The sequence below is a fragment of the Drosophila miranda genome (assembly GCF_003369915.1).
Source record: "Drosophila miranda strain MSH22 chromosome Y unlocalized genomic scaffold, D.miranda_PacBio2.1 Contig_Y1_pilon, whole genome shotgun sequence".
NCBI lineage: Eukaryota > Metazoa > Arthropoda > Insecta > Diptera > Drosophilidae > Drosophila > Drosophila miranda.
The window spans coordinates 36792469-36811085 of NW_022881603.1; the positions used below are offsets into that span (position 1 = coordinate 36792469).

At 40.6% G+C, this 18617-nt stretch overlaps 1 protein-coding gene and 1 long non-coding RNA gene across 4 annotated transcripts; both read right to left on the minus strand.

The window, feature by feature from the left end:
- Nucleotides 1-3636: 3636 nt before the first annotated feature.
- LOC117191151 (protein enhancer of sevenless 2B) lies at nt 3637-11264 on the minus strand. The gene is made up of 5 exons (XM_033396118.1): nt 10835-11264; nt 4532-4629; nt 4350-4469; nt 4093-4258; nt 3637-3890 (listed from the first exon to the last, which is right to left on the minus strand). Exons 1-5 carry the CDS (start codon nt 10910-10912, stop codon nt 3717-3719), a joined length of 636 nt encoding a protein of 211 aa, XP_033252009.1. The 5' UTR covers nt 10913-11264; the 3' UTR covers nt 3637-3716.
- On the minus strand, nt 8224-10213 carry LOC117191163. 3 transcript variants are annotated; one of them, XR_004473944.1, is made up of 5 exons: nt 10055-10213; nt 9872-9968; nt 8674-8834; nt 8445-8598; nt 8224-8374 (listed from the first exon to the last, which is right to left on the minus strand). It is a non-coding gene; the product is annotated as an uncharacterized LOC117191163 (long non-coding RNA). The 3 variants fall into 3 exon arrangements; XR_004473942.1 differs by having other exon boundaries at nt 9872-10211; XR_004473943.1 differs by lacking the exon at nt 8674-8834 and having other exon boundaries at nt 9872-10206.
- Nucleotides 11265-18617: the final 7353 nt, after the last annotated feature.

Below are 18617 nucleotides of genomic sequence, written 5' to 3' on the forward strand. Positions count from 1 at the left end.
GGGTATGTGTGCATGAAATGGGACTCATTGTTGTCAACCGGTTATGACGACTAATTCCTGGTTATTCTTTCTTCCGTCGAATATTCCCAGCTATATAGATCTCTCAGTTTTGCCCAGATATTTTTATATGATTTATGAATCAATTTTGATCAGGATTAACTACTTTTAAATACTTGCATGTTTTTTGTCTTGAGAAAAACACGGTTTCAACAAAAATGTTCAATAGTCGCAGGTTGTGACGTCAATGTTGCTGGTATTTGCAGACTCATTTAAGTCAACCCAGGGTATGGGCATTTGTATACCCTATTTCGTGAATATTATATTGAGATACTGTTTTCCCAAGCTGCTTTCAAATGTAATTAATAAACCCCTTGTGTTAGATTGCATTCTTTTGGCCTAATCATGCATTTGATTAGTTTCTTGAACCAATTCGTGGAAGACCACAAAAAAAATCCGAGTGGTGTGCGCCAAATGGAAATTGTTTGAAAGTAAAAGAACGACAAAGAATTTAAGGGCAATCCATTGGAATAAATGATGCACAGAAATACGATTCTAGAGAGCGAAAATTAAAAAAAAAAAAACCAGGATATGGAAGCTTCAATGCCCTTTGTTCTTAAATCTACCTTTAAAAAATCAATTTAGTAGATTTATTTCCGATAAAGTAACGTCAAACGCGTGAATGATATGTTTTTGGTAAGCGATGTTAAGTATCTAAAACATCGATATATACTATTTTGTTGTTTTAGACTGGTATTTTTCTGTAATAAACTGAACTTTTCGGCATTTTTTTTGTTTTTTGAGAAAAACCATTAATAGCCTGTGATTATTATTTTAAAACACATTTTAACACTTGTGGCTTGTCTATCGGCTTCAGCTAGGAGAATGCATATTTGTTTACCTTATATCCTCTAATTAATTAGTTTTTCCAATCTGCTTTGAAGTCCAGTTAAAGACTTTTATCAGGTCGACATGTTCCTTATCTATTCATGAGTTTAATTAGATTCCTGTATATATATGTATCTCGATCCCTTTGCATAATCTAGGCCTCCATAGAAGACCATGAAACTGCAAGTATGGACTAGACTAGACTAGAGAGCTGTTGAGCGCGAAAAAAGTAACAAATTTGAATTTAAATTTATAGTTTTTATTATATAAATCAGTTACCGCTTAGACTAATTCCTCAACTTAACATATTCGGTTTTTAATTATATCTAAACCTTGTTGTTTGCGGCTGTTCTGGTTCTCTGGGCCGAGAAATGTTGGCAAAATGCCGGCCAAATATGCTCAAAAAGTACAAAAAACCATTCAATTGTTGCCTCTGCCTATATAAACTATGGCCCATCATCAAAAACAATTACTGATGTGTTATTTCTTCCATGAGGCATTAGTTATTGGATATTAGGAAAATGTATACGTGTAGGTAAAAAATTGGCTTAAAGTGTTCTGTTTTCGTTTGTTTTAAATTACTTATTGGGCAACTCTCATTACATTTCATTTCATTTTTGTATGCATATATAGTTATGTAGTCAAATAATGCTCAAATAAGAATATCCATTCTGTATCGTCGGCAAATGACGACAAATAAGCATACACAGGACTCAACCCACATTCCATTCCATTTTATAAATACAATAGTTTTATGTAATAATTTATAGCACAATGTAATATAGCAAGCAGTTTCAAACTTTTTACACATGTCACACATTTTTCGCTTCCATTTTCACAATTGGTTTAAACATATAATCGAGAAAACACAGGCAGCATGTAGCAGGCAGCAGACTGACTTCCAAAAGTAAAAAATTATTGAAAATTTCGCAATTTGGAAATGGGGGAAACAAAATTGCACACAATTTAGAGTGTTAATGTCAGTTTTAAAAGCCGCGAGAAGTGCATGTGTGCTGCCGGTGGCTTACATAATATATAATATCGTTCGATTTGCATTATGAATGTATATACGATCGTGTGTGTGTGTGTGTGTGTTTATCGTATGTATATAGTAACCAGCGATGCAAAAATTAATTTAATTTACTTGGTAATCATTTACGATAATATAATATAAATTTTGTTTTAGTTGTCTTCAGTTTTGTTGAGACATTTAGGCAAAAGTTTGTTTCTTTTCATAGAGAATTTTTTTGTTTTGTTTTCTATAAATTTGTTAAGCAATAGTTTGGGTTTGTTGGTAATTTGTTATATCATAATTAATTAAAGTGTTTGCTCTCTTCTACCTCCTCCTCCTCCTCCCTAAGGAGCTGCACACTCGCTTCGAAGCACAGGACACAAATATTCTTCTCTATCGATCTTATGTTATATGTATATAGTATAATATTTATATCAAAAATCGGTTCGTTTACAATAATAATAGTGCCATCGTCATCATCATGTTCGTGTTGTTATTGTATGCATGAATGTGTCTCTTCTGCAAATATATATTCGTATGCGCATATCGTTGCGGTCCAAGTGTTGGCACTCCATTCTTTCCTTAACTGTGAAACTCTACTTATTAGGTTTTGGGTCTGGTCTGGGACTATGAACTAACGTCTTAGGCTCGCTCTCCCACCTTGGACGCAGCTCTATATACACATACACATATATATGTATATATATTTCGTTTTAAATGTAGTAAATGGATGCTTAGGGGCTTTAATTATACATACTACTATTGTCGGGCGCTGCGTGGCCACTGCAAATTGATTTCTTGCTTTTGGCTACAACAATGATCCGATCTGATCCAGATTCAGCAATCTGATAGATATAGTCATTATCTATGATTCTGCGTTTTTAGTTTTCTCGAATGTGCAATATTGTGGATGCAACAGATTTTCGTCCTTTGTGTGGGCGGAAGGGGGTGGGGCGAAATTCTGAGATATACGTTTTATAGTGAGATCTAACAGAAGTGCGGATACCAAATTTGGTTACTCTAGCCTTAATAGTCTCTGAGATTTGTGGATGCCCCAGATTTTCGTCCTTTGCGGGGGCGGAAGGGGGTGTGGCGAAATTTGGACACGAAACGGTCAAGGTCCGATATCACAGGAGTGTGGATACCAAATTTGGTTGATCTGGATCTTATAGGTTCTGAGATCCATGAACTCATATTTTGCAATTGGCAAAGCCGACCATGAAACCTGTGTGTTAGAGAGAGACAGAGCGAGAAAGAATGAAATTGTTTTCTTGATTCTGGCTATAATAATTATACGATCTGGTTGAGATCTTACATTCTAAAACATATAGTCATCCTCTACGATTCTGCGTTTTTGGTTTTATCGTATCTCTTATAGTCTTTGAGCACTAGGCGCTGAAGGGGACGGACGGACGGACGGACAGACGGACAGACAGACAGGGCTCAATCGACTCGGCTATTGATGCTGATCAAGCATATATATACTTTATGGGGTCGGAAACGATTCCTTCTGGACGTTACACACATCCACTTTTACCACAAATCTAATATACCCCAATACTCATTTTGAGTATCGGGTATAAAAACGTCAAAATGTAAAAAATGCATTCGGCTTATACATATGTATGTATGCTCAGAGTTTCGTATACTCGTATGTATATACGCGATCTACGAGTTCGATCCATCCATCCATCCCCTTGCTTGTATATAAATATTTAAAAATTTTGTGTTTAGTAATCTGTTGTGGTTGTTGTTGATTTTGCTTCTTCTGTGTTTCTGTGGGGAGTAGGGTGCATGTGTCCTTTAGATATTTATCTTATTATGAATGATATGGCGTCACATAAGTGGCTGGGAAGATTCCTTTCCTGTTGCCAATCTCGCCGTTCCACCAGTTCTCGTCGGATCGGTCTGTGACGGTGATGACATCGCCGCGTCTGAAGTCCAATTCTCCCGATTCCTGTGGCACAAAGTCGTACAGCGCCTGCACGAGCATCTGCAACATAAAATATAATATGATTTTGTTTCTTTTCTTGGCATCATTATTTTGTTTATAGTTTTTTCGGTCGTGCACAACAGTGGGAGCAGTGGGCAGTGGCCGGCGGCCAAAAGCATGACCTCAATGTGTTGTGCGTAATTTTTATTTTTAGAACAAATCGGTCTGCGCCACATGTGGGGGGGGGGGGGCACACCCTTACCTCTTCAGGTATCATATCTCGCAATTTGACCTCCTGTGATCGTGACACGCTCGCCGTCCGATGGTATTCCACCAGCTCGTTGAGGGAGTTGAATTTTACCACCCAGAGGAAGAACTTGCTTTGCGCATCGCGCAGAACTTTAAAATGCTGCACACCATCGGGACATCTGAAATGAGGAATGGGAAATGGAATCATTCAATCACTGGTAAAGGTAAAGGTAAAGGCAAGGCACAGGCACAGGCCCTCAAGCGACTCACTTGACTGAAAGGGAGAAATCGCCCGGACTGGATTCGCTGATGCGTATCAAGAAGGCACCTTCATGTTTGTTCGATAGCAGCTTCTCGGCATCGGCGCGCGTGATGCGTCCATAGTACCAGCTGAGGGATAAATGATATATAATCAGCTATAGATCGGAGTATACAGCAGGTTTAATACTTACTCGTGATTTTTCATTTCTATGTAATTGCTGGGTATGAGACCTTCTTTGCCATCCAATTCGGCACGATACCAATTTGAATCGTCCTCCATGTTTAGTATCTACAAAAAGGACATACAGTTTTTAGTTGTCAGCTTATCCGGAGAACCCCCTAAGCGTTAACCGCAGATAAATAGATAGTATCCGATGCCCATGGTATGGAAAACAATTGAACAATTCCTTTGAATTGCCGGAGATTGGAGAATGTTCCCAATTCTCTGGATCTGGGAACATATTCGATAAGCAATTTTCAATTGTTCGCTCATTGAACCGCAAAAACTGTGTCACTGTGTAATCAGGAAGCAGCAGTAGCAGCAGAGCTGGCATTGAAGATGGTCGCATGTATGGCCAGAGATGAGAGACACATTTGTATTATCTGTTATTATCATATCTCGTGGGCTTCAGGCGCTAAAAAAGCTCACAAAACGGTTGACATGTGATAAGAATGTTAAGTGAAACGCCGCAAGTGGGCCACAGCGGAGCGAGTACGTGAATTTCACTTGTATGCCTCCTAATAGATACATTTTTTAGCCAGCCAGCCAGCCAGCTAGAAGTGTTTGTCGTCGTTTGCCCATTTCGCATGCCAATGACACAACATAACACAGCTCCTAGGCCAGCAGCCAGCGCCAACGTAATCGCCTCTCAGCCGGCACGGGCCCGGGCACTGGCACCTCTTAAGATTCCATTCAATTGCCAAAGCAAATTGAATTTGTGTATTTTTGCATCTGCTGGCTTTTGGGGAAATCCAATACTTCTCAAGGCGCTGGCTGAGGCTGTGCCAAGCTCATTCCATGAATGAAGCACCTGTGCCTGTACGGAACTCTGTCCTTCAGGCAGTCAGACAGTCGTTGATCTGATATATGTATTGCCCACAGAAAATGCCATTCATATATTCGATTTTCAAAACAGATTTCCTCCGATTGGGATAAACCCTCATATGTATAATACGTAAAATATTGTATGGTACGGCAGATGGCATTCGGTGGGTTTGAAATAATGGAATCGCTTTCATGTGACTCAGCCAGACTCGCCCGCCCCCCTCTAACACTTTTTACACCCTACCAATGCACTATTTCGTGATCATGGATTGGGGTGATAAGCAGGGAATATAGGATCATAATCTCCTATAAACAGATAAATGGAAGACGGGCTAGAGGGGTTTTTATTTGCACCTCAAATTGTGACACGACGCCTACGAGAGTATTCCACAGGGTTATGTAAAACTCATTTATTGCTATACCCGATACTCAAAATGAGTATTGGGGTATATTAGATTTGTGGTAAAAGTGGATGTGTGTAACGTCCAGAAGGAATCGTTTCCGACCCCATAAAGTATATATATTCTTGATCAGCATCAATAGCCGAGTCGATTGGGCCATGTCTGTCTGTCCGTCTGTCCGTCCGTCCGTCTGTCCGTCCGTCCGTCTGTCCGTCCGTCCGTCTGTCCGTCCCCTTCAGCGCCTAGTGCTCAAAGACTATAAGAGCGAGAGCAACGATGTTTTGGATCCAGACTTCTGTGATATGTCACTGCTACAAAAATATTTCAAAACTTTGCCCCGCCCACTTCCGCCCCCACAAAGGGCGAAAATCTGTGGCATCCACAATATTGAGGATACGAGAAAACTAAAAACGCAGAAACATAGATAATGATCATATATATCAGATTGCTGAATCTGGATCAGATCAGATCATTTTTATAGCCAAAAGGAACAAATCAATTTGCACTGGCTACGCAGCCCCCGACGTCACGCTCAGACTGATTTTCTGTCTCTCTCGCACGCACTCCTTGTCGTGTCGTTTAATATTAGCGGCGTCTGCCGGAGGAGAGCCATACTGACTTAGTATCGGGTATAACTGTAGAGTTGCGGTCTCCGCAGCAACTCACAACGTTCCCCTAGTTTTTTTTTTGCTGTGGGAATGGCAGTGGGAGAGCTATTGCTCGCTCAGCTGGATCTATTCTCACTAATTGGCATACCTCTCTGTCGCTCCCTCTCTCTCTTGCTCACTCTATGGCTCTAATCGCCAGGCCCTCGGATACAACCCTCCGAAACCCTCCTCTATAACCAGGCCCGCCCGCATCTGTCACCCCAGACATTGTTTATATTTGTATATATTTTTTTTATTTTTAGCCCATTTTCATTCATTGAACGACATCGACATTGAGAAATTCGTATTCGTAGTCGAATCGGAGGCAAACAATTCCACGGATTCCGCTCCGTTGTCGTCCAAGGAATGCCCCCAGCCCCCAGTCGACAATAAATAAATATTGTACAGCGATCTTCGAGAGCTGGCACGTACCCTCCGTGCGATTGGCATTATCAGTTTGTTCATAACTTGTATGTAATTACTGGAAAACTGGCATGAGTGCGGGCTATGTGCTAAGTGATTTTCTGTGGCATTTGTTGGGATACGATACTGTCACACACCGAAACGAACGTTCGGTTTGTGTTCTTTTTGGTGGGGATGACGCTTGACGAAGCGAAAGTCAAGTTGAGTGTACAATAGTATTTCGTGCTATTGTCATGATAGAATATTTGTAGTTTTACTGTAGGTTTCCCCAGTCTGGGGATGGCAGGAGAGCTTCCAGAACATGAGCATGTGTGTGTACTTATGTATGTATGTATATGGGGGTCGGATCTTTGCTTTGTCTAGATAAGGTCGCCCCGCGTATGACTAACCAGAGGCAAATGTTCGAACTGATATCTCCGCCATCCGTCAATCCACAATCCACATTCTCCGTGGATCTCGCTGTAGCCCTAGCAGCCAGTATCAGTTGTTTACTTTACCGACCGATAGGCCCATGGGGACCAATGGGAGAGAAAGAGCAATGCACACACTTGACCTTCTTGCGAGTGATAAGCAATTGATGAGCCTTCGCCTTCTTCCCGAGTCATTGACATCATCAATCAGCGGACATTGTGCGGGCAAATGCAAAAGAGAAAAACCTGCCTGTCCTGTGTTCCTGCTGTGACTAACCTACGACAAGTTCGACGCAGCACTCCAGAGCCAGCAGCCGCAAAAAGTGAGCTTGCAACAAGCGGCATGGCCTGGCCTGCCCTGCCCTGGCAACAAGAAACCGGAAAATTCAGCCAGCCAGGCCAAAACAAAGGGTCTAGCACGGAACACGGCAAACACCTGGAAGGGTGAGCAGCGAGTAAGAGAGAGAGAGAAATGAGAAAGAAACCAGGCTTGCACGAGTATAGACGGAATTTGGCTGGTTTTCACAGCCAAAGTTGGCGCGCGGGTGAGGCGATTTATATGTACTACACTCTGAACGGAATCAGGGAACATTGGCTGCCCTCTAGTACCAGGCAACTAGTTCCGCACTGGTGCCGCACTAGCTACCATTCTCACCTCCCTGGTTCCAGATCGATTACCCGCAATGTATTTCAGCGGAGAATTTAACACATGCATGTCCTAGGGCGGAACCACCCCTGGTTCCCGCTCGATTACCCTTCGATTACCCGTAGCTAGTTGCTCAGGAGGTAGTTCCGAACTAGTTACCAGTAGAAAGCCAGCAACTAGTTCCCTACTTGACTACCCTTCGATTACTTGTAGCTAGCTCTGACCTAGTTACCAGTAACTAGTTCCGAACTGACTACTGGTAGTAGTCAATCTGGCAGTCTGGAATAATACAAAAATAAAAACACAATGTCTTTCAATATAACGAATAATTTTTAATTATATGATGCTTAGCCTACTCCTGGTTTTTGGCAAGACACTTCTTTTTAAACACCCTTTTCTTCATCCTTTGCATTGCCTTCCGTACAGTGTTTTCGGGGGGCTCATCGCCAGGCGGAATACATTCTGTAATTAATATTTATTTTAATTTATATGAAAAATTTTTAAATCTCTAGAAGTGTAAATGGTATTTTACCTAGCAAAGCTGCAAAAAATTCTTTGTGGGTCCTAAGGGCCTTCTTCCCTTGGACCCCATCGACGTTATATGCCAGAACAATGTCCTCACTCAAAATAAAGTTCAAGCCGCTCAAAACGCCAGCTGGCTGGAGAATTGATTTCATTTCTGTTATCTGTAAGTGAAACATTAAAATATAAAGATAAGACAGAGAAAAAAGTCATAAAATTTAGAGTTTTGATTTACTTACATAAATGTCCCTATTTAATTTTATTTTTTTCTTCCAGTTCTATAAGCTCTTCCTCACGTTTTATTGGGAACTGTCCCCGAATGGGATTCAATTCCCCCTTACCAGCTGCTTTATTAAAACAGTTTGATCCGCTAAAATTTGGACCACTGTTTTCAATTGATCTAAAAACAATGTTGTTAATTAATTTGATTATAAAAATATTTTTCTATTAATCTTTTAATTGATTGATGTTATAGGTTCCTCATAGGAGCTCCTAATATTTGAAAGCCTTTGCCCTATAATTGCCCCTCCCTCTTCTTCAGTAAACCCTTTCACCATAATTGGAATATTTCCGTTAATAAAAAAAAAATTATCTGGTTCCTTTACTGACAAAAAAATTTATTAAAATAACACTTACTACCCACTATCTTAGGATGTGTGTCCTGGCGTGCCGCTAATAAACGCTCTTGCTGGAGCATCGCAAACTACTGCCCTAATAACTATATTTATATCTCTGCCACAAATGGTGAGCCTGCCATTCCTTAACGCTTTAAATTCTAGACAAAATTTTGCTAAAAACTCTTCACAGCTATGGGGCTTACTTTTCCCTAAAAATATACCGACTGGAAATACTGGAACATTTGGATAATTGTTAACTCTAACTAATATTGGCCATAGCTGTGCCCTTGAACTTCTAAATAATGGAAGTCCGTCAACATTTATATCAATATTGAGTTCTTCCATTATATCTATATTCTGAAAATGTCGTTCCAGCTGCCAGGATAGGCCTATGTGAAGATAAGATCCGCCACCAACTAACTGAATATCACCTCTGTGCTGGCGTTTTGATTTATAAAACGGACAAACATCTACATATATTTTCCCCTTTCAAAATACTTACTAAATCAAGTGTACATTCACGCGTTGGCCTATGCTTCATAAACCACTGCCTAAGTTTGTCATTTAATGACTATTCATTCGGCTGAGTTTTGGGATTCTTAAACCATGATGAATTCCTCCTCTTCTATCAGAATTTCTTTTTCTTCCACGTTTTCTGCCACTTTTCCTGTCACGTTTTCTGCCACTTTTTCTGCCTCTTTTTCTTCCCTGCACAACGCTAACTTTGCAAGGTTAGCTTCCCTTTAACTCTTACGGAGTCTACGCAAATGCCTATTGCTCATCATTTTATTTGAAATATATAATATATATTTGCACGTACCTGTTTATATTAATTTGATTTATTTTGTTAATTTATTCATTTCTTTTCTCACTTTTTTAACAAATGTTCACACAAAAGACTCTTCCAGCGATTAGATCTTGTACAGAAGTGAACAAAATCAACGAATAAAGCAAACGAGGAAAACAAATGTTATAGTTATAATTTATTCATTTCTTTTCTCACTTTTTTAACAAATGTTCACACAAAAGACTCTTCCAGCGATTAGATCTTGTACAGAAGTGAACAAAATCAACGCATAAAGCAAACGAGGAAAACAAATGCATTTTGTTTGTGTAAATTCTTGTCTCTTTCATTCCACGAGCGCAACTACAGTAAAATATCACGATTAACTTACCATTTCGGTGCTTATTGCATGGCGTGGCTCGGTAAAAACTAGCTGAGTGGGCACTGTAACTCCACGGAATTGCGGTTATTTGCCGACTTCGAAAACAAAACGAAGGCGGCTTCGTTTTTCGGTTCTTTTTCGACTGGTCCGCGTTCGCTTCCCGCTTAACTAGTTGCAGAACTAGTACATTGTAGTCGACGAAGACCTGGTCCGCGTTCGCTTCCCGCGTAACTAGTTGCAGAACTAGTACATTGTAGTCGACGAAGACCTGGTCCGCGTTCGCTTCCCGCGTAACTAGTTGCGTAGCTAGTTGCGCGGTAAACAGCGCAGAACTAGTTCGAGAGGGGTCAATTGACCCCTTTGGTTCTACAGGGTACACACTCACACTCAGACACAAACACACACACACAGGTATAGCGTTTAAGCATCGATGGAGTCACATTGTAGAATCCCTATTTGTTGCACACAACATTCGCTCCCCTACTTTGTCGCCCCCACCTGGCTGGGATTCGATTACAGAATCTGTCTGGGGGCTTAGGATGTGGGTTAAAGCAACGAACGACCTGTGCTGAAGCAGATGCAATGCAATCCCTGTAGGATTCCCCCACTCGACTCACCTTTAGGATTTGAGTTTTGCGAAAACTAAGCTCATCGTCGGCCGTCGCAGAGAAATCGTGTTTGGCAACTGCTTCCATGTTTTTTATTGTTGTTGCTCCGTGCGTAATGAATAGCGCGTAGTTTTGTGTTTGTCGCCTTTTAGTTAGTCACTTGCTCTGTTTTTTTGTGTTGTTTTATCAGCCTTGAATGCACCACACTCACACACGCGCACAGCATACATACATATGTATGAGGGTTTCTTTCGTATTTTCCAGCTCTGTTGAGATTAAAATAGTGCTCTTATTACTTTGATTTCCATTTTATTATACAGTCAAGGAAAAAAGTCAACATACAGCACCGATTTTTCAATATTTCGGGTTTTCGCAATGAAAATTAAAAAAGTTGGTATGCCATTATTTAGGACACTTAAAGTTATTATTATTTCAGAAAAAAAACTTAAACAAAAATTATGTATACTAAAGTTACAACGAAAAAACATAAAATGTTCACGGAAAAAAGTGTACATACAGCCTCTATGCTTTTGTATTATAGTCTCAAAGTCATCTTAATATTAATACTTTTTATACTTTTAATATTTGGTTGGTCCACCATTGGCATCTATTACAGCCTGTAGTCGTCGGGGCATCGATGCCACCAAATTTTCGGTTGTTGTGGGCGGAACTTTGGCCCAAGCTCGAATGAGGGCGGTTTTGAGGCTTTCCCGACTACTGATGTTATACTTCCGTACCAATCTTTCTAAAATGTCCCAAAGATGTTCGATTGGGTTAAGGTCTGGAGATTGGGGTGGTGAACGAAGCTGTCTTGTGGCATAATACAGCAACCAATCACGCACAACATGTGCGGTGTGCTTTGGATCGTTGTCCTGTTGGAAGATCCAACTGCTTCCCAGGCTCAATGTATCCACCGATGTGCTCCAAAATTGGCGGAACACATCGAAAAGTGTTCAGGAGTCATTGTGCACCCAAAAACAATTGCCAATTTTTTGCACAGGATGGTTTCAAGAGCCGAGTTCCACGAAGGAAACCATTGATTTCAGAAAAGAATCGGATTTTGCGCCTGGAATTCGCCAAAGCGCACTTAAATAAGGATCCAAACTTTTGTAAAAGCGTTTTATTTACAGATGAAAGTAAATACAACATTTTCGGAAGGGATGGCCGTTCCAGAGTTTGGAGAAAGGCAAACACCGCGCTTGACCCTATAAACATAATACCCACCGTCAAGCATGGAGGTGGTAGTGTAATGGTTTGGGGCGCTATGGCGTCGCCTGGAGTAGGTAATTTGGTGTTTGTGGAAGGGATATGGATCGCTTCCAGTATAAGAAGATATTGGAAGAAAATTTGGAAACATCGGTGGATACATTGAGCCTGGGAAGCAGTTGGATCTTCCAACAGGACAACGATCCAAAGCACACCGCACATGTTGTGCGTGATTGGTTGCTGTATTATGCCCCAAGACAGCTTCGTTCACCACCCCAATCTCCAGACCTTAACCCAATCGAACATCTTTGGGACATTTTAGAAAGATTGGTACGGAAGTATAACATCAGCAGTCGGGAAAGCCTCAAAACCGCCCTCATTCGAGCTTGGGCCGAAGTTCCGCCCACAACAACCGAAAATTTGGTGGCATCGATGCCCCGACGACTACAGGCTGTAATAGATGCCAATGGTGGACCAACCAAATATTAAAAGTATAAAAAGTATTAATATTAAGATGACTTTGAGACTATAATACAAAAGCATAGAGGCTGTATGTACACTTTTTTCGGTGAACATTTTATGTTTTTTCGTTGTAACTTTAGTATACATCATTTTTGTTTACGTTTTTTTTCTGAAATAATAATAACTTTAAGTGTCCTAAATAATGGCATACCAACTTTTTTAATTTTCATTGCGAAAACCCGAAATATTGAAAAATCGGTGCTGTATGTTGACTTTTTTCCTTGACTGTATAAACAATAACTCATATATTTGATTGCGCGTTGTGTGTAGTTCTCCTCTCCTTTCTTTAATATTCTTGGGCGAGAAAAGCTATTAAAAATACACCGACAACCGACAAGGCAGGCAGAGCGAGAATTGACAGGCGGCGGCGGCAGCGGCGAACCGACACCGACAGAGAGGGGAGTGTGTGCGTGCGTGAGCGAGCAATCGCAGCGTTGCCAGCAGCATTTATTTAGCTAACTTAACCGATGACATCGTAAATTCACGGAAAAGCAGGTAGGACAAAAGCAATTAAGCATTGGCTTCCATGGGGGAGAATCGGGGTAAACCTTGGCGTTTCAAACCGATTGAATGTATGTGGTTTTAACAGGAATTTAATTTTACAAAGTAGGCCGTGTGTTCTTGCTGCTGGCAATGCTCTTGCCGTGACGTTGTTTGTTTTAGTTTTTTTAACCCAAATAAACACACGCACACACTTGTATTTATTCGGCGAATTTTGTGTGGTGTATACTGTATTTATTAATACATATTCCAGGCTCTGTCGCAGCTGTCTAAATACGTATTCTCTTTCTCGACACTTGACACACACTTGATATAGTTGAATGCTTATTTTTGCTTACTTTTATTATTCACTTTTATTATCATACGTGCAATGGTAAACAGACACTCAGAAATATACCAAAACTACGTCACAAATTTCAAAATATGCCGAAAATATACTGACGTATTATTTGTATTCAAGCTGAATCAAATTGCTTTCGGTTGAATACTAGCTAGCAACGACTATCAGCACTGAACACATATTTTTAACCGATAATCTAATCAATTTTATATAAAAGTGGCTAATTTTAAGTACCATCTTTATTGGCATTGTTTATAAAATAAGGTTTCAATAAAAAATGTCAACAATTTCCACTAAGTTTATTTCTTTACATGGTAACTACCCATTTGCTACATATTAAAATCATTTTTATAAAGGGGAATATGTGTACTTTTCAAAATTGTTGGCCCGTTCTTTTCCATATAAGCCCCATGGAAGCGCCAGTGTGAAAAACCCCCGTTATGCATATTTTTACATTCCTTTTTTTTATAGTTTTGAAAACATTGAGATTTTGATGGCAAGTGATCAAGATTTCGATGATTTCCCGCATTAATAATCGATGTGGCTCTAAATTACATTTTTACACGACTTCTACATTGGGGCATTGGCCAAGAGGGTGAGTGCATAACCTTAATATACTGGAAAATACTATGGAAAGTATTTTTATATTTTGCAAGGTGTGTGAGCCAGACATTGTGGCAAGAAAATCAGTGTACTAAGTGACTTGGCGATAAAATATACGGTCTGAAATATGCCACATATACCCACTTAAGACCCCTCTATTTAAACAGTCATTGTAGATACCTCCTATCTCTTCTTTTACTCACAAAAAAAAACCCACTATATCCACGATTTTCACTATTTTCGGTGCAATATTAAAATACCCCTTTGGCATACAATGGGCTAATCGTTCTGTGATTTGATATTATGTCCGCAATGTCCGGACGAGTCATAACAGCAACAGTCCTTTTTGTTGCATGCCACCTGGTAACCAGCTTCAAGAGGTGTGGACGTCTGTCGACAATCTTTCAAATTGTACTGTTCGAGCAACTCTCTAATATACTTCCGTTGGCTGATTGAAATCGCACCCGTACTGCCTTCACGTTTCACCTCAATACCTAAAAAGTATTGCATAGGCCCGATGTCAACCACATCAAATTCTGCTACGATCTTTATCTTGATATCAGATATATCATCTAGGTCCTTGCACGCCAAAATAATGTCATCTACGTAGACAGCTATTAGACACATATTTTTACCTGGCTTACAATACAGACAGGGTTCGTTGACAGTCGGTATAAAACCAATGCGTCTCAGCGTTGCATCCAACGTAGAGTTCCACACTCTTCCTGATTGTTTTAGGCCATATATACTTTTGTGAAGCCTCAAAACGTGATTTGGGTGAACTTCGCTGATGAAGCCCTCAGGTTGTCTCATAAAAACCTCGTCTTGCAATTCGCCGTTGAGATACGCCGTGACAACATCCATTTGATGTAGGTGGAGACCATGTTCGACTGCATGTGCAATTATCAACCTGATAGTTGCGTGGCGTACAACTGGTGCAAATGTTTCCTTGTAGTCGATCCCGTAGCGTTGGCTACAACCTTTCGCCACCAGACGTGATTTGAGCCTGTTCACGCTTCCATCCGGATTGGACTTAACTGCGTAAACCCATCTGCATCCAATGGACCTTTTCCCGCTAGGCAATTTAGTAAGCGACCACGTGCCGTTCTTCACGAGAGATTCGTACTCGTCCTTCATTGATGCTTTCCATATCTCGCCTTCAGTAGACCGTTCAGCTTGTGCGTAGTTTTGTGGAACTTGTACGTCTGCTGCCAGTATCGCATTGAGCATATGATACTGCTTCCTTGGTCGTCCTGGTTTGCCCGTCCGTACTACGGTTGGGCGTCCTGGTCCGTCATTACTAGACCTAATCTCCTCCTGATTTTCTGGCTCATTTTCTGGATTTTTAAATTGCTCGCTATCCATTTCGGGTTCAGAGTCCTGGTTTTGTTGAACCTCAATTGATGCCATGTCATTGGAACATGATGCATCTAGTTTGCCCCCTTCAGGTTCTACAAAAATGACATCCCTACTCTCTACGAGTTTCCTGGTTTCTTTACTGACCAAACGGTATGCTTTGGCTGTATCCGAGTAGCCCACCATTATATACTCTAAGCCTTTCTGTGCGAACTTTGATTTCTTTGTTTTATCTAGAGCTATCGCTACTGAGCCAAAAACTCTTAAATGCGATACCACTGGCTTTCTACCTGTCCATATTTCAAAAGGTGTCACCACACTCAAGCAGCTGCTTGCCACTCTATTTCGCAAATACGTGGCAGTTCGAATCGCTTCTGCCCAATAGCATTCACTTAACCCAGCATGCAGCAGCATACTTCTTGCCATTTCTACCAATGTTCTGTTGGCCTTTTCTGCAACTCCGTTTTGTTGAGGTGTATATGGCACTGTTAAGTTTCGCTTTATTCCATTTTGGTTTAGGTAATTATCAAAAACGTTTGATATGTATTCTCGGCCATTGTCGCTTCGTAAAACCTTGACTTTTCTCCCAGTTTGGCACTCAACTTGACTTTTAAATTCTTTGGTTTTTAGGAAACTTACTGATACATATCTTGAACAATCATCAATAAATGTGGCGAAATATCGATTGTCTCCCATTGACTGCTTTTGCATTGGACCGCATACATCAGTATATATTAAGTCTAGAACGCCCTTTGACCTGTTTGTGCTCGATTGAAACCTATTGTGACATTTGAATGCATCTGCCTCAACATTTACAGTGTTTATACACTTTTCCTGATTGTCCTGAACCATAAACAATCCATTTTCCAGATGTGCCTTTATAACTATTTTTTCGTTTTCAAAAATCATCGCTTGATTTTTCTCAAACACAACTTTTTTTCCATGTTTTAATAGTTTTGTGACCGATATAAAATTGTACTGCAAATCTGGTACCAAGATAACCTTTTCCAGCGTAACGGATCTATCACCGAACTTTACTAGAACAGTTCCATGCCCTTCAGCAATAAGTGATTTACCGCCGGCTAAAAATACTTTTTGATTATCTTCCGTGAACGACACAAAGCGTTCCTTGTCACAACATAGATGCGCCGTTGCGCCACTGTCTATGCACCATGCATTTAACATCTGGTCATTTGGCTTAGCTAAACTTAGGATTGGTACATATTTTTCTGGTTCCACTTTGGCATATTCGGTTACGCAAAGCATTGTACCCAATCTTTCCCCGCTTTTACTGTTTGCGCCATTGTTGTTTGCTCCTTCCTGCTTGCTTTTAGCACGGCATTCCGATTTAAAATGCCCTTCCTTTCCGCACTTAAAACACTTTTTGCCCCTCTTAAAGTTTTTCTTAAAATTGTTGTTGTCATAACTGACGTGTAGTTCCGCGCTACTTGTAATTTCCTTGCTAATGCTATCTTCCTGCCTATTCGCTTCTTCAGAAATTTTTATTTTTAGCATGCTCAAGCTCGGCAAATCATCTCGCGTCTCAATCGCAACAACAAAACTTTCATACGATTTAGGCAAACCATTTAGCAACACAACTGATAAGATCTTTTCATCAACCTTTATGTTGACCTCTGCTAAAGCCTCGTGTACTCGTGTACCTTGTGCACTTATACCATCCGACATTTTTAACGTCAACAATTGTTTAATTAAAAGCACTACCCTTGCTGGTCCGCTTGGCCTGTGAATTTTATTTAGCTTTTGCCATGCCTGTGACGACGATACACAATTTTTAATATTGTTTAGTTGGGTCGATTTAACACAAAGTAAAATTGACGCCAACGCCTTTTGATCCTTTAGTTCAAAAGCTGCACGTTGCTCATTTGCTGCACTTTCACTAAGCTCAATTTTACCACTGACGATTGGCCACAAATCATTTTGTATGAGAACACTTCTCATCAAAACTTCCCATGTGCTATAATTGTTTTCGTCCAGTTTCTCAATATTGAAATTCATATTTCCACTCATTTTTTATACTTATTGTCCCACAGTGCAAAATTTGTAACTGTCGATCGTCTCATGCACAAAGCAACTACGACGACAATACTGTTGTCCGTGTCTTTCTTTTGTTTTTTCGTTTTCTTTTAAGTATCCCTCCGAGTTGCTATTTACACACACACACTCGCGATTTTCTATGCCTTGGTATACACACTTTTGGGTATACACACTTTTGGGTATACACACTCGCGGTTTTGTGCGGCTTGGCATACGCACTTTTTGGTATACACACTTGAGTCTCCGTTCGCTTTTGTGTTTCTTGATCCGTTGGGACTGCTTTATTTTGGACTTTAAACCACAGCACCGGTTCGATTCGCTGCAAAAATCTAATCAAAAAAACACAATGCGAATCTCCGTTGAATTTGTTCAACTTGTTATTTTTCCTTTCTATGTACACACATACACTAATGAGTCTATGCCATTTTTTTAGCACTGCTTTTCACTAAGCACCAAACAATGTTTATTGTTTCTCACTGTTTCTGTTTTAAACTGTTTCTGGGTGAATTGGTGTCTGGGCCCATAACCTGTTAAAGTTATTTTATTTGTAAGACAGCAGAAGATCAGTATACAGAATTATATGTGCTTCCGAGTAACATACGCAAGAGACAGACGCCGAAAGAAGAATATCGATATGAGAACATCGATATGAGAACATCGATATGCAGCAGGGCACATGCGCAGTGTTGTTAGAGATCAATATCTAATTATCGTGGCGGTCACTTTGAACATATATAAACAGCAATCACTTGCTTTCAGCTCACCCAATTTCAATGAGCAGAACCGGGAACTCCAGAATGCGGCGCGTGCAAAACAGCGCGAGGATCGTTTTCAAATCAACCGCATTATTAGTGTTAGTCCAACTTCCGTCAAGCGTGCGGCACCTATACCGCCCTCAGAGGAGGCGCAGCCACGCCTTACCTATGTCGCTCCTCCTAAGGAGAATCGAAAACCAGAGCTGCCTCAGCAGCAGAGGAACCCCACCCGGGACCTTTACATAAAGCGCTTCGTGGATTGGAAGGCTGCCAGGAAGGAACAAACAAAGAACGAGCAAATTGCTCGTCGTGGTCAAAAGATGTTCACATATAAAACCGAAACACTTAAACCTGCGACAAACCCCCAGAAAGAGCAGGAGAACGCTCCGGCATTTGTGCCGCCAAAAAGGCACTCCTTATATGTTTTGGCAAAAAAAACTCAGTGTACGCAGAC

Coding starts and splice junctions, on each gene's coding strand:
- LOC117191151 (XM_033396118.1), bottom strand. CDS start 10,912: ATGGAAGCAGTTGCCAAACACGATTTCTCTGCGACGGCCGACGATGAG. Junction 4,259..4,349: donor GATTTCTCCCTTTCAGTCAA/GTGAGTCGCTTG, acceptor TCCTCATTTCAG/ATGTCCCGATGGTGTGCAGC. Junction 3,891..4,092: donor GAGATATGATACCTGAAGAG/GTAAGGGTGTGC, acceptor TTTATGTTGCAG/ATGCTCGTGCAGGCGCTGTA.